General features: G+C 38.0%; 1 protein-coding gene across 1 annotated transcript; it reads right to left on the bottom strand.

The window, feature by feature from the left end:
- Window positions 1–8,843: 8,843 nt before the first annotated feature.
- NSCENP-C (uncharacterized LOC104228251) lies at window positions 8,844–16,822 on the bottom strand. The gene is made up of 11 exons (NM_001302599.1): window positions 16,520–16,822; window positions 15,887–16,074; window positions 15,701–15,801; window positions 15,251–15,350; window positions 14,971–15,140; window positions 13,853–14,817; window positions 13,675–13,756; window positions 11,453–11,538; window positions 10,589–10,673; window positions 10,397–10,504; window positions 8,844–9,235 (listed from the first exon to the last, which is right to left on the bottom strand). Exons 1-11 carry the CDS (start codon window positions 16,667–16,669, stop codon window positions 9,123–9,125), a joined length of 2,148 nt encoding a protein of 715 aa, NP_001289528.1. The 5' UTR covers window positions 16,670–16,822; the 3' UTR covers window positions 8,844–9,122.
- Between the last annotated feature and the right edge of the window lie 8,186 nt (window positions 16,823–25,008).

Here is a 25,008-nt window from a genome sequence, read left to right as displayed (position 1 = left end):
TCTTTGGATCCACCTGAATACCCTCACTCGATACCACGTGGCCTAAGAATGCCACAGAATCCAACCAAAACTCACATTTCGAGAATTTAGCATATAACTTCTTCTCTCTCAGAGTCTGAAGCACAGTCCTCGGGTGTTGCTCATGATCTTCCCGACTCCAGAAATATAGCAGAATATCATCAATAAAGACAATGACGAATGAGTTAAGATATGGCCGGAACATATTGTGCATCAAATGCATAAAGGTTTTTGGGGCATTGGTCAGCCCAAATGACATAACAAGGAACTCGTAATGACCATACCGAGACCTGAAAGCAGTCTTCGGGATATCTGGCTCCCGAGTCTTCAACTGATGGTAACCTGAGCGCAAGTCAATTTTAGAAAACACCCGTGCACCTGAAGCTGGTCAAACAGATTATCAATACGGGTCAAAAGATAACAGTTCTTCACTGTAACCTTATTCAACTGGCGATAATCAATACACATACGCATAGAACCATCCTTTTTCTTCACAGACAAGACAAGAGCACCCCAAGGTGATACACTGGGCCGAATGAAATCCTTATCAAGCAATTCCTGTAACTGATCCTTCAAATCCTTCAACTCAGGAGGAGCCATACGATACGGAGGAATAGAAATGGGCTAAGTGATCGGCAACAGATCAATGCCAAAATCAATATCTCTATCAGACGAAATGCCAGGAAGATCAGCTAGAAACACATCGGGAAAATCCCGTACTACTGGGACTGAATCAACTGAAGGGGTATGAATAGTGACATCTCTCGCATAAGCTAAATACGCTTCACATCCCTTCTCAACCATACGCTGAGCTTTAAAAAAAGAAATAACTCTACTGGGAGTATGATCTAAAGTACCCCTCCACTCAACACGCGGTACACCTGGCATAGCCAACGTCACGATTTTGGCGTGACAATCAAGAATAGCATAATGGGGTGACAACCAGTCCATGCCCAAGATAATATCAAAATCTACCATGCTGAGCAACAATAAATCGACTCTGGTCTCAAAACCACTAAGAGCAACCAAACACGACCGATAAATGCGGTCCACAATAAGAGAATCTCCCACAGGAGTAGAAACATAAACAGGAAAACTCAAGGAATCCCGAGGTACACCCAAATGCGGAGAAAAATAAGAAGACAGATAAGAGTAAGTGGAGCCTGGATCGAATAGAACCGATGCATCTCTGTGACAAACCAGTATAATACGTGTGATGACAGAATCGGGGGCAACAGCCTCGGTACGGGCAGGAAGGGCATATTATCGGGCCTGGCCTCCCCCTCTAGGGCGACCTCTACCTCCCCGACCTCCACCTCTAGTTGGCTGAGCAGGTGGGGTAGCAACTGGAGCTGTAACCATAGCCTGAGAGCTCTGCGGGGCGCATTGTGGATGAGAAGTCTATGGAGGCGCACTCCCCCCAAAGTCTAGGGCAATCCCTCACCACATGGTATGTGTCACCACACTCAAAATAAGCTCTGGGAGGACGTGGTGGTTGTGACTGGCTTGGGCCAGGTCTGCTAGACTGACCTCTGAAAGCACCCCACGCAGGAGGCGTGCTAGATACCAGAGGTGCATAATAAGGCTCCTGAGGTCTAGGAGGAGCTGGAATACCACTGGCTGCTAGAAGAGTTGAATGAACAGAGCGACTCATATAACCCCTACCATAACGACCTGCAGCTGGGGCACGGGCACTAGAATAATAGCCCGACTCTCGAGACCTCTTAGCCTCCCTCTCCTCTCTCTCCCTAGCATGCATACCCTCAATACTCCTAGCAATGATCACCACCTGCTGATAAGAAATATCCATCTCCAACTCACGAGCAGTGTTAGACCTGATGTTGGGAATAAGGCCCTCAATAAACCAGTAAACCTTCTCGCGAACAGTAGAAACCAAGGCTGGTGCATGTCTAGCCAAACTAGTGTAAGGGACAACATACTCTAAGACAGTCATATCACCCTGGCGCAAATGCTCAAACTCTGCGCGTCATGCGTCCCTGAGGCTCTGAGGAACATACTCCCTCGAGAACAGATCTGAAAACTGAGTCCAAGTTAGTGAAGCTTCCCCATCCGGACTGGCTAACTCATAGGTGCGCCACCAATCATAGGCGGCTCCTCGAAGCTGGAAAGTAGTGAAGGAAACCTCGCTCGACCGTGATATACCTATGGTATGGAGAATGCGGTAACACTCATCTAGAAATCCCAGAGCATCATCCAATGCTAGATCTCTAAATAAGGAGGCTTGTACTTCTTGAACCTCTCAAGCCTCAGCTGCTCATCCTCGGAAACCGCTGCCCTGTCCTCGGGCTGATCTCGGACTGTAGGTTGTACAAGAATAATCTTCGGGACCTGCTCAACATGCACTCACTGCTCAGGAGTGCGTGCGGCCGGAGTCTATGCTCCTCCCCCAGCCTGAGATGCAGTTGCAGCAAGGGGAAGCAACCTTGCCTGAGCCAAAGTGGTGTACATGCTCATGAACTGTGCCAGAGCCTCTTGAAGTGTTGGAGTAGTAGTAGCAGTAGGCGTATCAGGTACCTAGAAACTGCTGGTGGTACCTCGGTGGCAGCTTGCGCAGGTGCTCTGGCTGCACCACGTGCGCGTCCTTGGCCTCTACCCCGGCCCCGGCCATTGACGCTGCAGTAGGGGGTGCGGGTGCCTGATCATCTCGGGTAGCGCATGTCCTCACCATCTGTGAGAGAATAGAAGACAGAAGTTTAGAATTGTGACATCAAATCTCACACGACAAAAAAATCAAATGAAGTGGAATTTTCCTAACAGTTGCATAGCCTCTCCTAGATAAGTACAGACACCTCCGTACCGATCAGCGAGACTTTAATAAACCAGCTTATGATTCATGACTCCTATGAACCTAGAGCTCTGATACCAACTTGTCACGACCCCGGTTTGCCCTCCGTGAACCATCGTGACGGCACCTAGTCTCTACGACTAGGTAAGCCTAAATGCGGAAAGATAAAGCAATTTACGGAAAAAAATAATTTAAAGCAGAAATAGAGTAATGAAACAGCGTTTAAAAGTGCCGCTCAGCATATACAATATTAACTCGCAAAAACTAATACATTTTTTCAAAACCTGGAAACCCATGAATCACAAGCTACGAATATAATAAAAATGCTCTAACTTCAGAATGTCTACATCAATAGAAAAGATAGAAGGGCTATCACTACAAGATAGAATGGAAAGGGACTCCTAGGTCTGCGGATGCGGCAGATATACCTCGAAGTCTCTGGAGCAGTCGCCTCGCCTTAAGGGTGATAGGGCTGAGTCAAAGTACCTGGATCTGCACATGAAAAACATGCGCAAAAAGGGCATGAGTACACCACAGCGGTACTCAGTAAGTGCCAAGCCTAACCTCGGTCGGGTAGTGACGAGGAAGGTCAGGGTCCTAGTGAGATAGAATAAAAATATAAAGTATGACAGAATAAGATAAGCAATACAGTTGAAAACTAACAATAAGAATTTAATACAGAAAAATAAGGAACTCAATAACTGAAACAGAGGCAAAAACAATCACAAGGAAATACCACTCTTCACAAGGATAATAGCCGGGGATCTCTCAGTATCCCTAGGATCTCTTAGTACCGTCAATATATACCAGGGATCTTTTGGTATCCCAAGGATCTCTAGGTATCCTCAATATGTGCTAGGGATCTCTCGGTATCCCGAGGATCTCTTGGTATCCCAAGGATCTCTTGGTATCCTCAATATACGTGCTAGGGATCTCTCGGTATTTTCGTCCCTATGTACGTGAGGATCTCCCTGGATTTCCGTCCCGGTAGTCCCCAAATTAAAACACGCAGCAACAACACAAGTAATACTCAATTAAGCTCAATTTCGTACCAAGTAAACAGATAATTCTAACCTAACATGCTTCACATAATGCAATTAAGGCAGTTTCAGCAAAAAAGCAATTAAACATGCTTTTCTAAGCTAACAACAGGTTTAAATTACAAGTAGTATAAAACAGGAAAAAGGAACACAATTGAAATTACTTAAAGAAACCCAGATTTTCAACAATTCGCTCAAGTACTCACTCGTCACCTCACGTACAAGGCATTTCAGTTATCAAATATATACCAAACCCTAAGGGGAAGGCCCCCCACATAAGGTTAGGCAAACCACTTACCTCGAACCAGCTCAAATCAATCTGAAACCACGCTCTTGCCACGAGTACTCGACTCCAAATGGAACAAATCTATTCAATTCAATTTCATAATGTAAGTAACACTTCAAGTAACTGATTCTACAAAGAAATTTTAAGCTAATACGCGAAATTAGATAAAATGACCAAAACGCACCTTGGGCCCACATCTCGGAATCAGGTAAAATTTACATTTCCAAAATCCTCACACTCTCACGAGTTCAGTCATACCAAAAGTACTAAAATCGGACCTCAAATGGTCCCTCAAATCATCAGTCAAAGGTCTCTAATTAGTCAAGCCCTAACCCCCAAATTACCAGTAATTTTCCTTAAATTTCATATTTATAATGATAAATATCACCTCAATAATGAGTTTAGGTTCCAAGAATCTTACCTCCTCGAAGTTCCCTTGAATTCCCTCTCAAAAACCTCCCCAAAAGCTCACTTCCCGGATGAAAATGGTGAAAGAATAGCTCAAATTCGCGAATGCAACTATTTATATGTTCTATCCAGCAATCCCGCATTTGCGGTCCACCCATCGCATCTGCGATACCGCTTCTGTGATTCTCACTTAAAACCTCTCTGCCGCACCTGTGACCCAGAATCCGCATCTGTGGTCTCGCAGGTGCGGTACATATGCCGCTTCTACGGTTACTGTCCCCTTCCTCATCTGCTGCTTCTGCGGGAGTCGCACCTGCGGCCTCTTAACCTCAGATGCGGTTATGACGGCAGTCATAGATTCAGCTGCAACTCCAAACTCCAAATCCTTCCGTCAACCATCCGAAATTATCCCGGGGCCCTCGGGACCTCAACCAAAAGCACAAACAAGTCTAATACCCCTGCCCAAACTTATACCAATCCTTAAAATACTTAAAACAACATCGAAACGACGAATCAACCACGAATTCAAGTCTAAGAACTCCAAAACTCTAAAAATACGCTATCAACCCTCGTCTGAATGACCTGAAATTTTTGCACACACGTCACACTCAACACTACGGAGCTACTCCAACTTCCGGAATTCCATTCTGACCCTCGGATCAAAATCTCACTATCAAACCGGAAACTTCAAAATTCGACTTCGGCATTTCAAGCCTAAATTAGCTACGGACCTCCAAAATACAATACGAACACGTCCCTATTCCCCAAATCACCCAACGGAGCCAACGGAACCATCGGAATTCTATTCCGAGTCTGTTTTGACTACGGTCAAATTTCCAACACTTAAACTCTCATTTAGGGACTAAGTGTCCCAAAACTCTCTGAAACTCAAAACCGAACATCCCGGCAAATCAAAATAGCATAAATAAACACAGAGAAAGCAGTTAATAGGGGATCGGGGCGTAAATTCTTAAGACGACCGGCCGGATCGTCACAGAACGTCTCTATGATCAACAATACGTTTTACTTTAACTAAATTAATTTGATAAAAGTAATTATGACTTTGAAAAATCAAGAAGGCGTTAATTAATATTTTCCCATATCTATCCTTGATCCAGTAAATGATTCATAAAATATGAGGATATAGAAAGAGTAATTTAAGAAGATATAAAGGATAATTTAGTTAAATAACACTTCTAAGTAAAATTTTGTATTATCAATACCATGGGAAGCATGTGCTATCCCTTACTCTATATATATATAACCCAGTATAATTCTACTAGTGGGGTATGGGGAGGATAGTGTGTACGTAGACCTTACCCCTACCCTAGGTAGAGAGGTTGTTTCCGATAGAAACTCGGCATCCTTCCCTCCAAGAACTACCCACCTTGCTCTTGGGGTGACTCGAACTCACAATATCTTGATTGGATGTGGAGGGTGCTTACCATCAAAGCAATCCCCTCTTGTCACTATATATATATATATAAGCAATAAGTCAAAAAACCGATGAAAATGCATGGTTTTAAAACTCTTATGAACCAGCTCATCTCAATAAGTGATTGTTCGAGATTTACAAAGACGAGAGCTTTGTTACTCTCAACTCCTCATCACCTAAAACCAGCTTCACACAAAAATAAAAGCGTCGGGTTTTTTTTTAATTAAAAAGATTAAGCAATTCTTATGTGTATGAGGCAAGAAGTACAAAACTCGCAATTGCTTTGTGGCAAATGCAACTTTAGGACGAACAGTAATTTTGACATTGAGCATATATGTAGTGTATATATGTGTTTGTCAGAAAGCATCCACTAATATAGTATATCTCAATGAACGTTATGTCGAAATTCATTATTCTAAAAGTATAATAAGTTATGTACTAGAATTTTAAAAGTTAGAACCTATCAAGTTTAAATTCTAATCCCTTTTTATATACAAATAATTGGTGCATTCAACACGGATTTGGGAGTAAGTGGCGGATCTAGTGCATAGTTTATGAGTTCCTCGGAACCCAGTAACTTTTGTGCAGATCGTATTTCTATTAAGAAGTCCACTAACTATCTATAAAAATTTTACTGTGAACCCATTTACTATACTTGAAATCGATGTAGGAATCCATAAAGTTTAAATCTTAAATCCGTTTCCATTGGTCGTAAGGTTCTTAAAGCATGAGGTGATGGATAGAGTTGGAGTATGTACTAGTACTGTAGTATATTCACATGTTACAGGATTTTGTGTTGATATGAACTCTAGCTCTCATTGCACTGCATGTGCATGCACAAATTCAGCAAACAACCACCAATATGCTTCATATTTACTCCTATATCTGATCTGATTCAATTAATTTCTGGTACAGCTGCTTAGCATTTAATTTGCACTTGAATTATAACCCATCTATTCTAGTATATATTCTCATTCGAATTTAATATTCTTAGAACCGAAATATTTTGATACAGCAATAGTTTTGTTACAGATAAGTATGGCAGTGCCGCTAAATTAATTATAGTATATATACTATTCTTTTCTTTGTTAATATATTAATACCTGGATATCCTGAATTCCTGATATAGTTATATATATATGCAGTGATGGCTCTATTTTGTTGAATACGAACTTAAAAAAATGCAAAACATATAAAGAAACAAATGAGATTGAAATAATTAAATTCACAAAGTAGGGTCCCAAGTGCAGAAAATGTCTATTCATCCTGTGGACACGTAACAGAAAAAACAAAAAAAAAATTACAAAAAATAAATAAAAGGATGGGAAAAGATATGTCTGTGCGTCATGTATAATGTGACCCATAAGTTCTATTAGTATTTTATATTATCCGGCCTTCAAATTGCCTTCTTTTTTTTTCTTTCTTTTTTTTATGTATTCTAATCCAGGACGCTAATTAAGGTATGCTTCAGGTGCTCCCAAAATATTTTGGTGCACTGCCTGGTACTAATTTAAGAGCTGTACAAAATCAATATGGTCAGTGAAAGCTGCTTGCAATTTTAATAAGTTAAAAAGCATATTTTGATTAATTGCTACTTTTTCTAGCTATTTACTTATTAATATCATACCTTCATTGGACGCAATTGATTACCAGTTTTTTAAACGATTTCTTCTCAAACTTAAATTGCATATTGAACATATATGGAATGAATCTTACACTATTACACCAGACTTAGAAGCAACGAAGTAAACGACATCAAGTTTAATAATTTAATTTGCTCATGAAATACGTAGAAAGTTATTTCAGAAATTCCAGACGTATTCTTTTTCTTATCCGTAGAAGCATCCCGTTTCAGAACTTTGGCCGCTCAAGGCCTATTACACGTTTGGAATTATAGGTTCGTAATTTTATATTTGTTGAAACTTAAATAATTTGTAAATAGATATATACACTCTGATATCTCTATAAAAAATATTGTGTTTGGTTGAACCCATAGCAAGAAGAGAACATCCGCCTCTATCACACATGTGACATATACTTTATATAATCGTTTCACTCAACATGAGATAGTTAAAATGTGCTTTGAGGATGGCATTGGATAAAAAAATCGAACAAAATGGATTTCCTTGGTGTTATTCGCTTACACTTATAATTCAGATAAATATAGCAGTATCAATTGTTCGATTGTTTGTAATGAAATAGATTCAGATTATCGAGCCAGTAGATCTGCAACAGTACAACTAATAAGCATTGCCTTTGTTATTCTGCAATTTATCTTTCATTAAAAGAAAACGAAAATAATAAACTTCAATATTAGAATAAACGTACTTTAAAATTCATAGCAATGATGCACTTTCAAAGCAAGAAAAATAGAAATACACCCATCACTCAGTTTATTTTGTGAATTATTCTCTCGTGCTCGCCCTTGTTGATTGCAGCTAATTTGAACAGAATATTTGTCCCAACATATCTAGATGAGTTTATATTTAAAATGAAGAGCAAGTCTTCTCCAGATCAAACATAAAATAGTATACTATTTCTTGAATTAGTAATTTGATAATAATCTTAGCTTTAGTTTGGAGATTCGCTATAATCCTCCATTCTGATTGGTTCTAAAGAGCTTCACAGCCCAAAATGGACAAGGAACGATGCAGACACCAAAGACTCAAGCAGAAACTTGTTCTGCTACTATAATAATCGAGGGGACTATCGACTATTGGTTTGGGGTGTAATGGGCATGGATGCCCGGTATCTGTGTTGATATGACCTGGCAAGTACCCGGGGAATAGTCGAGGTGCCTGAAGATACCAGCTTTTATACAAAATTAAAAAATGAAAAAGTGAGATGTGGCCTCATAGTTTCTTCAATTAACATTAACAAGCCACGGTAGGTGTCAAAGAAATATGGAGTCATCTACTCTTGGACACTGAAAGATGGCAGCAATTTTGCCCCATAAGCTCAATAGAAAATAGAGTACCGCCCAACATATAAGAGATAGTAATAATTCAAGCTTCAGCTGTTTTAAGATCGACCCTAGGTACGTTATATACAATGGCTACATGTGTATAAGTAGATGAAAAATAGGACAAGATCCACAAAGGTAATCCATCCACCAATGTTTTTAGAAAATTAATAGCGAGCTGCTGATTCAACCAGATCTTTGTAATCATCAGAGATGTAAGACTCCACTTTTACAGATCCCTTTCCTGGAGATAGGTATTTCACCCCAACTAGCTTCAGACCTGCAACAGAAACACATAGTTTACATTAAATCTGCTGTTTTTTCCCTCAGATTAAATAGAGAAACTGCCAGTCAAAAGATGAGTTCATTGTGTTTGGTATAAACACAGTTTAGAATAGCCACAGAGTATACACTACTATACTATGCTTTCCCTGGACAGTTACAGTAGAAATAATGTCCAAAAGATGCTGGCTGATGTTGGCTACTGATAATCAGTTTAGAGAAACTTCAATTTTGTGGACCCTATATGGAATTCAGCAAGTGGGCTGATATATGAAATACGTCTAATATATTATCTCAATGATGAATTTCAAGCAAGAAACTCTTAAGGGTTAAATTAGCCAATTTCTTTCGACTCGAGTTTTTACATTATTCTAAGCTAGTAGAAGGTCCCCAACTAGAAGAGACTTAACTAAGTAACTAAACACATCCCTCAACTGAAATCTCCTAAACTGAAATGATTAGTTTCTAATTACTTCAAACTTGTGTGGACAATTTATGGGATTATACGAAATATGTCAACCATATAATCCCAGTGATGATTTTGAAGCACGAAAATAGTAAGGCTCAAATTACCTAGTTTCTTGCGATTCAAGTTCCTAAAACTAGTTTGAGCAAGTAGGTCACCAACTAGAAGAGCCTTAACGAAGTTAATCTCCAACTGGAAGAGACACAACTAAATTACTCCCAAAAAAAATTTAAGACTTAGATTCTGATACCCTAACTTGCATACTCTATCAGATATGTGTCAACCTTTTTTTCTCTTTTGATAGGTTATCAGACATGTAAGTAACCTAGTTACCATGTTTCTCTAGACTTTTTGTACATATTTTCTTTCCCTGTCTTGTTGAATTCTACGCAAGACGTGCACATGTCACCACCTACCTCTCCAATAGGTCGTAAGTTTGATAAACATCCCAGCTGGAGGACAAGAAAATCTCTTCCAGTAGTTACCTACTTACCTTCCCAAGACTATAAGTATGACGTCTAGCATGGCGCAGGCTAGCTCCCTCCCTCCCTCTCTCTCAAACCAAAAAAAAAAACTAGATTAAGAATCAAACTGAATTATCACTTGAGTCTAACAAATGAATCCAAATTGAAGAAAGAAAAAACAAAAACCAGCAAAGTAACAATAGTATACAATTTACAAGAAAATACTCACTATCATTAATCCATCCATATAATAACCTTTCGCCTTTCCAATATTCCAAAGGCCTTGTCTTCATTCGTTTGCTTCGTCTAACCCCATCTTGAAATGACGTGCCAGCATCTGTCGAATTCATGAAATTCTTTATATAACAAACAAAATCAAGAGTTCTAACAAACACATGCGCATAGGTGCAAGAGTAAACACCTGCTAGACTTGGCCTAGAACGAAGAGCTTTACTTTCACGCCTTCCGCCAGCAGGTCGTTTTGCTTTCGGTTGTTTATCTTTTGCCTAAAGCATCAGAAATGTTGTATCACACATCAATGTACTCACTACAGCTAAAGAAATACACTGCAGAGAACACATGCACATACATGTAAACCTAGTAGTAGAAATCGTGGGCTAAAGATTCTGTAGTGTTACTTGATACCATTCAATATCCACGGTCATATCAGAATTATTGTCGCTTACACAAATTGGTTGTCAAAATTTTACACTGATAATATCCTAAGGGTCATTCCAGTAGACAACTTAAAATGTCCAACCCCGGGACAGAAATCAACACATTTGGTATAAATTAGATCAGTAGCGTTATTGCATTTTAAGAGAATCAGATATCATGGCTATCAAAAGCAGTTAATGCTTGTGTTACACTGGGGAATTGCTACATGTTGTTGCACAAACCATCTCCACCAATAGTGTTTATTCATCTGCAGATTTGTTGACGCACAAGCACTAAAGCGTTACACTCTTTCTATATGACAGGTTCCAATTGGAGGAGTCAAATGATTCTTCCTTTGACTTTGATTTTTTCAGAGCTTTTAATAATAAAAAGAACCAATGCGTAACTCCACAGCTCCACGCAGAAATGTAGATATTTTGAACCCTTATAATTCAAAATCCACCAATTTGTTAGGACAGGGAGGATATATGAACTTCTCTGAAGAAGTGTGTCTACTCTTGTGATCCAAAAAATTACTTTTCCGAGAAAAATGGGCAAATCCACCAAAGGACATTGCGTTTTGAGTTTGCTGGTAAAATAAAAAGGAGTACTGAAGAAAGGAAACAACCTTGGCATGATGCTGAGGGCTCATATCTGGCAATTTAGATCTGACTTCTGTAGAATGGACTTCAACTGCAACTGAGCTCAATTGATCTGTAAAAATATATCTAGTTTCTCAACTTCTTACCAAATATCAGATTGTTATTACTAGTTACGATAAACAAAGTAGCATGGCTCAAACCACTAGCTATCAAATTCAAGAAAGACTACATAAATTTAGAAAGTACAGGCACTTTATCAGTGGAAGTCGTCGGAGGTGAAACCCAAGTTTATTTGCTTGAAAAGGAAACTATGATTACTTAATAACATAAAGAGTGATGAAAGCTCGACAAACCTTTGAAAAGAAAAAAAGGAAAAAGGTGATCAATGTGAGAATGATTTTAGCAGCTGCAGGTTATATTTGGAGGCGGCAGGTTACTAATTTAGAAGTCTGTAAAGCAAGCGCAACTATAAGCTGGGTTAAGTGGAAGAGCTGACCGACTCTAAACAGCAGGATCCTTTTGGTTGCTAAAATGCATAAACAATTGACAAGTTCACTACAACCATATTTATGTATCTCACATCTCACCTGCAGCTACAGAAACTAGAAAAGTACCTAAAGAGAAATGGCACCAAACATCTAGAAAACCAATTCGTGAAGTTCAAACAAGTCCTTGTCAGTACAAGAAACAAGATCTAAATCCTGCAAGATATTTTAGCATCTAAATGGGAAAGATTTGACTCGTGACTCAAGCTTTATTGGTTGAAAAAAGGAAAATAAGGAAGTCAATACTAAAAGAAATTGGGAGAAAAGGAGCAAGAGAGAGTTGCATAATCACCAACAAGTATAAAGTCTGAAGATTAAAATAGATTTAGCCAATCTTTGAGGATGCAGATTCTGTGCAAATATGACTACAGAGATGATGCAAATTCAAACATAGTGTTGGTTCGTAATAACTTTTCAGGTCGCGCAACCAGGCTCATATTATTACGGCGCGTAGTATTCTTTTCTTTCAACATGTGCAATTTAAGATATTTACTGCTTGTCGTACAAAATAAATGGCATTAGAGAAATAGCGGTCATGGGGTTTGACAAACCTTTCAATTTCTTGACAATATTGAAGTAGGAAGTGGAATCAAGGATTACTTCCAATTCAAACTTTAAACTATACTATAGGTATCACTGTGCGATATGAACACCATACACTATTTGCAGATAATTTACTGTGACCATCCCAAGTACTTCACTAGTGAAGCATTAAAGAAACCTCAATGCTTTTTAACCATGATACAACACTTCTAAATAGAATTCAAAAGCAAAAGGTATCACTATGTGACATAACATCTTATGCTATCAGTACAAGGGTTACTTTAATCATCCCAAGTGCTTTGCTAGTGAAACATTATAGAAACCTTAATTTTCTCATACAATATAGCATCAATACATCAATAACTTAGCATGCATCGCTATCAAACTTATGTCTTGTTAATTAGAAACTAGAACCTGATATGATGCTCAAAGATAGAAACGAAGTGCAAACATAGTAGAGAAATCTTGTTATTTTTGGTATATTTTCAACAGCGATGATTGGATCTTTCGCAAGAGAACCATATCTTTTTGTAAGGTTCTCTATATGGTATACAACTTGTGTGCGGGGTTATCCCAAACTTTTCAATAAGACTACCACCTTTGCAAAATTTAAAAAATAAAAAAAATGAAGTTCAAAAGTCATGATTCTTGACAACCATAAGTTTCAAATTCTCCATATCAAGTCTGTAAAGATGCATCACATGCATCTTCCCATTGGAAAAAGGGAGATGAAAAGGAAAAGAAAAGAAAAAGTTATAAGAGATCGTCTCAAAGCAACCTAAGGTATTGCATCTCATTGCAGTACAATTTTTGGCAAACATGGGAAGTTATTTGTTTCCTAGTACTAAATTTCCAATACTTCATACCTCAATCTGTATCCTGTAGCTCACCAATCAAATGTTCAGTTTCCAAAACCATGCATCACCCAGTAAGAGTTGGACATTCAAGTGGGTCAAAAAACAGAAAGTTGACTACCGATGATTCCATGGAAAACTCAAGCGATGTGTTAAACGCAAAAAAGACGGAGATTATTCTGAAAGACATGCAAAAACTTGGCTATACGAAAGAATCTACATAGGAAACAGACAAGCTCAAATGTAGCATCTTCAGAAATAATGAAGTTGACGTGAAATAAGAAATCATTTAAAAAAGAATCTTACCACTAGTTACATCTTTGACAGAATCCTCAAAGTGGTGATCTTGTTCTGCAGAATTTGCTCTTTGTGGTGGCATATCGTCAACCTGATATTGATGTATGAATGAAAAATAGACTTGAAATTGTAACTCCTGGAATGATGTATCAAATGTAGTATAATGGCAAAAAGCGGATAGTCTTGCCTGCCCATCAATTTCAAATGATCCAAAATCCGCAGCAACTGTTTCAACGGAACAATTGTGTGTATCATCAGCTTCTCCTTGTGCTTGAGGAGAAGATAGTGTTTCTGCAAGCACTTCTCCGTCCTGCATCTTTTGACAGCTAAAGTAAGATTCAGTCTCAAGCCCTTGCTGATCCTTCGAAACATCATTTACAACTGAAACATCTTTCACTTTATCAAGCGCATCAGACTCGTAGTGGGAATCCATATTTCTCATATTCAAGTTGATGTCAGTATTGATCTCAATATCATAACCATTTTCTAGCTCCTCTCCAGATTGAGATCCATTTGACCCAGTTTTTACATTATCTTTGCCTGAATCGTTTTCCATCAACTGCTCATGTGAAAAGTCTGAACCACTTAAAGGAACCATAATATTCGTATCGTCAGAACCAGCAATGTTTTCTGTCTCGCCATGGGATTCAGTAGGTCCAGCATTATTACTTATACATTGCGGGTTCATCTTCATAGACCAACCTGGTGGATGGTCTGATTGTGAATCATTGTTATACAGATCAATGTTTAGAGGCGAAAAAGGATCTCTCAGTGGATTTGACCGAAAAATTTTCTGTTTTAACAAAGACAATGAAGCATGTGGACTTTTTGGCGGAGTGGGTGATGCTAAATTATTGGTGGGACTTTCTTCATGTTGTCTGCGAGTGGAAGCAGTTCCCTCAGTTGCACTTTTAACAAGATCCCGTATGTCCTGTGAAAACTTCCAAGGCTTCCGAATCCTCTCTCCAAAAGCCTTACCATCTACTTTCCCAGTCATAGGGAACTCAGGAATACATAAGGGGCCTAGTTCAATTGGCTTGATCCCCAACCGCTCCTGCAAATTGGATAATGCCATCTCCCCAATTAGATCTTCGCCATTACTAGACAATAATTCATTCAAAATACCATTGATTTCTGTTTTCTCTAGTGACCCTGTCAAATTGAAACCCAATCATCATCTCTGAAATACACTCCTTCTATAAGGAAAAAGGATGGCATCTCTGAAATACATTTTGTTCATAGAGAAGTTAAAAATAGAATATAGAAATCAAAAGGTATCTCTCTTGATTAGTTAAAACCACTAACCTGGAGAATCTGCTTCTTGTAGTTCAACATTGAGGCCAGGAAGCTCTTCTGGCAACTGAGAATTCTGGCAAGCCCGAGTATCACTCCCCAATGTCTTTTGAGATGATATAAATGCATCATCATTCTCAGACTGGATGGATGAGAAGCGGTGCTTGTACCTCACCGATTTGCTGAGACAGAAAGAGTAAAACTTTAAACAAGTGCAACAGCAAGTTGAGAGGATGATCATAAGGTAAGATAGGTATTTCCATGTTAAAACACATAGAGTGACTAAATATACTTCAAGATGCCTGGTCGACGACGGCGTGCATTGGCGGGTGGATCATTCACATCGTCATTGATACTGATGCCTTTCAGTCTCTTCAGTTCCTTTTCAGCTTCTGTAAATTGACCATGTGTAAAATGATTATTCTCTTTCTCCAAGTATACAACAACAACAACAACAACAACAACAACAACAACAACTCAGTATAATCCCACTTAGTGGGGTCTGGGGAGGGTAGTGTGTACGCAGACCTTACCTCTACCCTGTGGTAGAGAGGCTGTTTCCAAATAGACCCCCGGCATCCTTCCCGCCAAGAACTTCCCACTTTGCTCTTGGGGAGACTCGAACTCACAACCTCTTGGTTGGAAGTGGAGGTTTCTCCAAGTATAATAGACTGTTTTTAGTTGCAGACGTGATCAACACTCAATCAAATATTCAACAAACAGCGAAAGATAAAAATATTACCTTCCCACCTTTCAGCAGCTGCAAAAAAATCCACTGGATCTTCCAGTTGATCCATGTCTAAAGACTCTAATGTAGAACCCAATATGACAGGAGGAGGTTGACTGCAAAAGCATAGCAAGATATGCCAAGAACGTCATTTCAAGAGGATCTAATTTGAGAATAAACGAAACAATATCTATAATTTACCTTGTACTAGGCTTGAAAGAAAACCGAGGCTTTCTGCGACCAAGGCCTGGTCTTCTCTCTTTGGGCTGCTCCTTGCCCTTCATGGCAAGATCCCCATCAACGCCCATACATTTTGTGTTCAAAAGTTCCGCAGCATTATCAACAATGGCCCTGGCCTCTTCAAAGAGCTTCGCAGAACTCTTAGTTTCCTTTTATGATCATAATAATGAAGGAACAAAACTTTATGAACATGACATCATTCAAAAATCAACTAACCAAACCAAATCAATGAAAATCAAATGGACAAATTACACTATTTATGTTGTCACATACAACCACCAAGAGAAATCCAGGTTTCTCATAGTCGGTCAAATACTAAAACATAGACAAAAAATAAATAAATAAATAAAGTCGTGAAAATTTCCAGGCTGAAGGTATACGCAGTCACAGGCGAAAAAGTGAATTTGTAAATTTTGCATATAGTACAAAGTGAACTATACTAATTTTAAGTTGAAGTTGGAGTTCGCACAAACGAATTGAAGAATAGTGAAATGAATTGTAACGATATTATCACTTTAAATTAACTGATCAGATCTGTAATAGAGCTAGAACTAGTATATAGTATATAAAGGAAGGAGAAAACAAAAGAGTTACCAAGGATTTCATGAAATTATGAACTGACTCGAGGTTTTTAGGGTCTACTGATACATCTGTGCAAACCCTAATTGTTTTGGGGAATAGAGAGAGGCCGACGAGGCCGTGGAGAGGATCCACCGGACCGGACGTCGGTGCTTCGTTCGCCATTTTCTCACAAGGAGTAGCGGAAGTTTCAGGAACCTGAAAAAGGAGATGAGTGCTTCTTCGCGTGAGTATTATGTGAAGTAAATGATAATTTTTTAAAAAAATTTAAATTTTTTTTTTTTAAGTTTTGAAAATGAGGTCTGAGCGGGGTTGATCGGGGACGAGAACGACTGACGAGGGATGAAATATAGGAGAATTTCACATAATAGGCTCCCCATTTCTTAATTTTATAGCTCATATTTTAATTTACAATCAACTAACCCAAAAATAAATAGGCTAACATTTAACATTCAAGTCCAATATATTCTCAAAATTACCATTTAATTTTTAAAAAAGATTGCTCAAGTTTTTAAGTTAATTTTCAAATCAGTAACTGTGACTCAAATATTAGTTCAACAAACCAAATCCATTTGGGTTCTGAAAATTAGATTTTTAACAAGCTTAAATATGTGGGTTTAAATTCCGAATTTAATTTTGTGAGAAATTTAGAGTGGGTGTATTTAGACTTGTTAGAAATAGTATAAGGAGGTTGTATATAAAATTTGAAGTTATTTAATGGAGATTTGGACTGGTTTTGAACAAAAATTGCAACTGGAAATCATCGAAGAAGTTCGTCTACACACGTTTGTATAAAGGTGTATAAAAGTGTATAATAGTGTATAAGATGTGTTTATACACTATTATACAAGATTATACATAATTATACAAAAAACTAACTTCGTCTTCTTCCTTGCGTTTTTTCTGAAATTTAACTCAAATCTTGCTCAAATCTACTCCAAATCACTTCAAATTTAAACTTTGAACTCCTTTTGATATTTTCAATCAATTGGAACAACACCCAATACAAACAACTAAGAATTACAAGAAATTCTATTTTCTAAAGCAAAGATTTGAATGGCCTTTAATGGTGGACTTCTACTCTTTAATTTTTTTGCATTGCAACCAGGTGATATAGTGGGAGAAGCAGTAATGGAGGATGGCCCCTTGAAGCATATGTAAAAAATGTGAGAAGAAGAGAGTGAAAATAATGGTTGTGAGAACACATATTTAACTCCATAGCTTTTAGAAGCAATGGTTGTAAGAACACAGATTTTGAATTTGCAAGAGCTAGTATTTTTGAAATATGTACAATATGGGCTAAGTGGGGTGAAACTTAAAAACATATGCCATTTTTTGTTATGGTGTGAATTTATGTGTATTTTCTTGTAATTCTTTCTGAAATATATGAGCCCGTTAGGACATAAAAAAATACAAAAAAATATTTGCTTTTTTCCAAAAAAAAAAATCTTTTTTCACAATCAACATTTATTCATACAATTTTTACTTGAATATACATTTTAGAAATTTTTAAAAAATTTAAAAACTCCAAAAAACTATTTTTCAAAATTTCCACTCACAAAACTTCAAAAACAACTCAAAATCATATTCATGTCCAAAAGAGAGCCAACATAAATTTTTTTTTATAATACTAGTAGATATATTATAAACTAGATTACGTTCAGTTGGTTACAGATAGTAAAAAAATAACCACACACTGGTGGATTGTCACATGCAATACATTGATTGCCTAAGGTTCTTAGCCTATTACATGCATCAGTAGATAAAGTTTTACAAAAAGATAGGCTCCATTTTCTTCCAAAGACAGCTGATTCATCACAAAAGGGGGAGGTGTTGCATGGAGTTTTGGATACTGAGGGAAGAGCTACTTGTAGTTTTCCTTTGCGGCGTCCTTTGCAAGCATGTGCACCACTTGATTGCCTTCCCGTAAATTATGTCGTAATAGGAGGTCCTTCTGGTGGTGCATTAATGATCTGCAAGCAAAAACAAGATTAGAAAAAACTAAATGGTCTTATTGTATCGCCATGATTGCTTCAGTTGAGTCGGTCTCCACTTTCGGCGGAAAAAGGTTGTATTTCTTTGCAATTTGTAGCCCTTCGTGAATTGTTTGTAGCTCTGTATGAAGAGGAGAAGTAGTTGTGTGTTGCATTTGGAAGCCAAGGATCCACTTACCGTGTGATTTCTGATCACACCTCCAACACCAGATTTTTGTGCGTCAACTTTGTATGCACCATCAGTGTTTAGTTTCTACTAGTGTTTTAGGGGTTTATGCCAACTTATATTACCAGACATTTTTAGTTGAGTTGGGCCACCCTTTGTGCTTAGGAAATTATATTCAGAAGCTTGGCCCATCAAAGTTGTTGGTTTTGGGAGGAAGTTTGTGTTGTTGAAGTTATTCTTGTTCCTGTTAGTCCAGATTCCCCATATAATAAAGGGAAGAAGATTACCCCATTCCATAGTTGACGAGATGGTTATTGTGTTCAAATCTTTTAGGTTGATCAGCCAATGATTATGTCCAACGATATTTTGGACGTTGATGCCTAAGGATTTCCAGATGTTCACAACTTTAGGGCATAACACGAAGATGTGTATAATATCTTCTTTATTTGTTCGACATATAGTGCATTGAGGATCAATATTAATACCAATGTAGTGAAGATACTGACGAGTAGGAATTCTATTGTGGAGGCATTCCCAAAGGAGGAATTTTATTTTATTCGCGCAATATAACTGCCATATCCAACTGAAATCATGTGTTGCTGGGTTAGTGTTGTTGATTAATTGATAGTAGTTTTGGTGGTGAATTGGCCATTGTTATTAAGGCTCCATATTGGCTTGTCACAGATTCCATAACTAAGGGTAGGGGTGTACATAGGTCGGGTTGGTTCGAATTTTGTAATTACCAAACCAAACCAATTGTAAGGGGTTATTAAATCTAAAGACCAAACCAAATCAATAAAACTCGGGTTTTTCAATCTTGGGTTGGTAATTCGGATTTTTTCGGGTTTTTTCCGGTAAAATCTTCATAGCACAAAATATATAACTTGTGCTCAAACTATTTCTTTAATCCTAGTAAGATACAACTATATAAGGTATTTTTCAAGAAAATAATACAAAATATGAGATGTGTCATGGCATTATCCTAAAATATTCAACAATAAAGACAATAAAATTATGTAATATAAATATTGTTAATTATAAAAAATAAACATAATCTAGAAGTACTAAATCACGTTAAAATAAGCAAATTAATAAGGGAGTATTAGTTACATGACTAAACGCTAAAGAAAAAATAAAAATAGGTTATGCATTTTTATATAAATTATTGCAAAACAAAAAATAAATATTCAATACATTGTCATTCGTAGTATTGAATTGAATGTCATTTGTTAGCATTAGTATCGATTTGATTTTGGTTTGGACTTTTGTAGCATTATTTAAGTTACTAATATTAATGGCTATAAAACTTATTGGAACATTCAAAAGTTCTAAGTCCAACTTTGAAATGATACTTTAAAAGATAAAATTATGAAAAAGTTTAAAAAATATTTATAAAATACATCACAATAAGTATATTTATATATTAAATATATTTAAAAAATTTATATATGTAATGTCGGGTTGGTTTGGTTTCGGTTTGACTTTCTTTAGTTAAAACCAAACCAAACCAATTATGGTCGGGTTTTTTTCTCTAACACTAAACCAAATCAAACCAAACCATAGTCCGATTACTTGAAAAACCAAGATATTTGCCAAATGATTTGCTAATCTTGATGTTAAAGCCATTTGCAATGTCTCTGGCCATAGTTATAGGACAATTATTGGAGAAGATTTTTTTATTTTTGAAGGTTGATTTTTTGTCCTGATAACTCGCAAAAGGATTTTAAGCAGTTTTCAATTAGTTTTATAATTTTTTAAATCTTCTCTAGCCATAAGGGTAAGGTCATCGGCAAAAAATAAATGGGATACGCCCATGTCCTTGTTGTTAAGTGAATTGGATCCCACATACAAGTATCCACTCGATTGAGAATTGTTTGGAATAACATTTCCATACATAAGATGAAGATGTAGGGGGAGAGAGGGCATCATTGTCTAATGCCCCTACTAGGACAAAAGAATTTAGTTGTTGTACCATTGATTATGATAGCAATCTGACTAGTACATATGCAATTCATTATTAAGCCTTTCATCCTCGGTGGAAAGTTGAAATAGGTTAGTAGAGCCAACATAAATTAGTTGTTCTTCTTTCTTTGCACATGCCCCCAAAAAATGGTTAAACACCTCTCACTCATCCATGATTTTCTTCCATCTCTATTTTGATCCTCGACACCGCTAGTAATAAATTTCACAAACAGAGGGGTTGTTTGGTACGTTGTATAGGAGAATTAATCAGTGCATAAAAATTTGTATTGAGTTTATATTGCGTTTGGTTGTGTTTGATAAATTTGAATAAATAATCCATATATTATTAGGTACAACAATTCAAGTATAAATTTATACGTAGACTTGTGTGGAATACCTCTGTCACGACTCTAACCCCGAACCCGGTCGTGATGGCCCCTCTCGTGAAGACAAGGCCAGCCAGTTTGATCCAAAATTACCCTTTACACAGTTAATCAACACAATTATAGTCTACACATGGTTTAAATAATACTGAATAACGGAAATATAGATAACAATGCGGAAATCCAGCCCGACACAACCCTAACCAGGGTGTCACAAGTCACGAGCATCTACGAGTCATAATACAAGTCTGCTAGATCCAATAACTAGTACAATGTTCGATAGGAATAGAAATGACAAGATAATGGAGACACGGGGCTGCGGACATCAACAACTACCTCGTAATCCCTGAAAGCCGCCTGGAACTGGAGGAATCAGCACTCATGAGTGGAAACCAGCAACACCTGAATCTGCACACACGGTGCAAGGAGTAATGTGAGTAATCCGACCCAGTGAGTAACAAATATAAATAATGATTGAAAGTAAGGAATCACGTAAAACACAAGGCACATACTGAAGTAGTAAAATCACTTAAAACAGTAAAACAGTGAAAATTCAAGTGAAAATCCCTTTCTCAACAAGTAAAATAAGTAATTGACAGGTAAGTAAATAAATAGAAATTTGCCCCTCGTGCACAGTATTAACAAATCCGCCCCTCGGACAACATCTCAGAACAGTACCAGCTACTCGGGCTCAAATCTCAGAACAATACCAGCCCCTCGGGCTCAATCTCACATCACAATGAGTACCCGCACTCATTAGGGGTGTACAGACTCCTAGAGGGGCCCCTTACGGCCCAAGCGCAATATCAAGCCACCTTGTGGCATCATAAACAGGCTCTCGGCCTCATATCAATATCAAGCCACCTCGTGGCGCACAATCTCAGGCCCTCGACCTCAGGCCAAAAGTATCCTCACAATACAGGCCCTTGGCCTTACTCAGTCAAAAATTACATAAGCCACTCGGACAACAGTAAAACATAATGCTCAACTCAAAATATTATTTAAAATATCATTTCAAGTGTTAAAGCAGAGTAAACATGGCTGAGTTTTGAAACAGTGGAAAATAATATGACTGAGTTAAGTATAAAGTCAAAACAGTGATGAAATATCAACAAAAATTTCTGAAGGGTTTAAATAGCTGGCACTAGGCCCAAATATGGCTTTCAGCCCAAATAATGATGATAGCAACTAGTTTTCAATCAAATACTAGGTAAAATCATCAATCGAGACGGACCAAGTCACAATACTCAATAGTGCACGACCCCACGCTCGTCATCAAGCGTGTGCCTTACCTCAATATAGCACTACGATGTGCGATACAGGGTTTCAAACCCTCAGGACATCATTTACAATCATTACTCACCTCGAACCGGCTAAATCTCTAGCTCGCGACGCCTTTACCCCTCAAACTGGCCTCCACGCGCGTCAAATCTATCCAAAATCAGAACGTGGACGTCAAAATATGCTAAGGGAACAAAGCCCAAGCGAAAATAATCAAAATATGACACAATTCCCAAAATTACCAAAAACTCGAGCCCCGGGCCCACATCTCAAAATCGGGTAAAATTTATATTTTCAGAATTCTCATACCCTCACGAGTCTAACCATACCAAAATTATCCAATTCTGGTACCATTTGGTCATTCAAATCATCATTTTATATTTTTGGAAGATTCCACAAATTTTTTTCCCAAATTCCATCCCAAATCACGAATTAAATGATGAATTTAATGATAGATTTATGTACTCTAGACAAATCTGAGTTAGAATCACTTACCCCGATAAATTTCTTGAAAAACCTTCGAAAAATTGCCAAAATCCGAGCTTTCTAGGTCAAAATATTAAATAAAACCCAAAACCTCATATTTATAGAGTACCCCACGGATTTCCACCTTTGCGGACCGCAAAAAAACGACCGCGGTCCGCACAAAACCAGTGCGGTCCGCACAAAAAACGACTGCGGCCGCACAAGTTTTTATCTAAAGTGACAGGCTTTAGTATTTTAGCCATAACTTTCGCTACATATGTCCAAATTGCGATATCTTTATCTTTCGGGAAACTAGACACAAAGGGTTACAACTTTCGTTTTTGAATCATCTCAAAATTCCTTATAGATCAAAAGATATGAGCTTCCGAAGTAAGGCCAGTGAAATGTTTCCCACCGCGGCCGCACTGCATTTTGTGCGATCCGCACAGCACCTACTGCGGATGCACTTCATTTCGTGCGGACCTCGCTGGTGGGTTCCGAGGCCTGCAACCCTTCTGGACCTGCTACAACTATGATTTTCGGCCTAAAACATCCCGGAACCTACCCGGAACCCCCGGAACTTCAAACCAATTGTACCAACACATCCCATGACATCGTTTAAACTTGTTCAAAACTTCGGAACGCTCACAATAACATCAAATCACCAATTTAACATAGGATTCAAGTCTAAGAACTCCAAGAACTCTTAAATTATGCTTTCGATCAAAAGGTCTATCAAATCTCGTCCGAATGACCTGAAATTTTGCACACACATCTCAAATGACACAACGAAGCTACTGCAACTCTCGGAATTCCATTCCGACCCCTATATCAAAATCTCGTCTATCAACCGGAAATCGCCAAAATATCAACTTCGCCAATTCAAGCCCAAATCTTCTCTACAACTCCAAAACCCATTCTGATCGCGCACCTAAGTCACAAATCACCTAACGGAGCTAACCAAACCATAAAAATTCCAATCTGAGATCAAATACACACAAGTCAAATCTTGGTCAAACCTTTCAAATTTTAAGCGTTCAATTGAGACTGTTCTTCCAAATTCATTCTGATTAACCTGAAACCCAACACCAACGATTTACATAAGTTATAATACACCACACGGGCAAGTAATACCCGAAAACTGGAGAGCAGAGTGCAAAATCTCAAAACGACCGATCGGGTCGTTACATCCTCCTCACTTAAACACTCGTTCGTCCTCGAACATGCCCAGAGTTGTTCAAAAAGCCAACCAATTGCTGAATAATTTTACCATGCATATACCCGGGGGTGATCTCATGTAAAGGTGTTAAACGGGCTGGGTTGTACCGGTTCCGGACTGGCCCAGACCGGTAGAACCCGGAACCGGCCCAGACCGGTAATAAAGGGCTGGGCTGGGTAGGGGGTTTGGGGTGGTGGCGCGGTTCAGTTGGCCCAAACGGGTAACCGGAACCGATTGAACCCGTTAGAGTGAATAGTAACTCTTACCGGATTAACCGGCCCGGTTCTAACGGCTAGCTTTTTTTAAAAAAAACGGACTTGGGGGCCCCACAGACCGTTGGCGACTATCAGACCATGTTTTGGTCCGTTGGACAACGGAAATATTGCACAAATAGCCTATTTTTCTTTTAATTTTTAACCCTTTTTCAATTTACAAAACTAACCTTCTTTAAAACTATAAATACCCCCCCCTTCTTCTTCATTTCTTCACTCAATACTCATTTCTCTATCTCAATTTCTCTCATTCTCTCATTCTCCAATTTTCAAGACTTCAAGTCTTCAATCTAATTTTATTTGGCTCTCTTTTCTTGAATTTAATTTATCGTGTTTTGTCATTCGGAATTTGAAGTTTGAACTTTGAACAATTGAAGTTTAAAATTGAAATACTTGCTTGACGTTTGTTCGTGGTAACATCGAAATTGCCTAATCAAGTGCTCAATTTATTGGCGAATTCGGTGCACTCCCTCCAACTCTTTTTCTTATTTACTATTTTAATTGCATATTTAATTTTAGCTTATACTTTAATTTTTACCATATGTTTAATGTTGCTAAAAGACCGTGTAAAAGAGTTACTGGTAGGGAAAATAAAAAAAAAGATAGTCCTCCAGGATCTAGTAGTAATAGTAATAACTCATTATCATTTACACATGTTTCTGAATCATCGCATAATGATAATTTAGATATAGATTATGAACAATTACAAGAAGATTTTGGAATAGAAGATAATGAAATAGGAATGGAAGATGAGATACCAGC

Source organism: Nicotiana sylvestris, chromosome 3 (assembly GCF_000393655.2).
Source record: "Nicotiana sylvestris chromosome 3, ASM39365v2, whole genome shotgun sequence".
In the NCBI taxonomy this organism is placed as follows: Eukaryota; Viridiplantae; Streptophyta; class Magnoliopsida; order Solanales; family Solanaceae; genus Nicotiana; species Nicotiana sylvestris.
Note: the sequence above shows the minus strand (reverse complement) of the source record. Positions and strands in the feature narration are given on the sequence as shown.

What these genes read in the sequence shown, in the direction of transcription:
- NSCENP-C (NM_001302599.1), bottom strand. Translation starts at nt 16,669, where the DNA reads ATGGCGAACGAAGCACCGACGTCCGGTCCGGTGGATCCTCTCCACGGC. An exon ending in CGTCGACCAGGCATCTTGAA is followed by an intron (nt 15,141 to 15,250) that starts GTATATTTAGTC and finishes TTTCTGTCTCAG; the next exon opens with CAAATCGGTGAGGTACAAGC. An exon ending in ACAAGAAGCAGATTCTCCAG is followed by an intron (nt 14,818 to 14,970) that starts GTTAGTGGTTTT and finishes TCAATTTGACAG; the next exon opens with GGTCACTAGAGAAAACAGAA.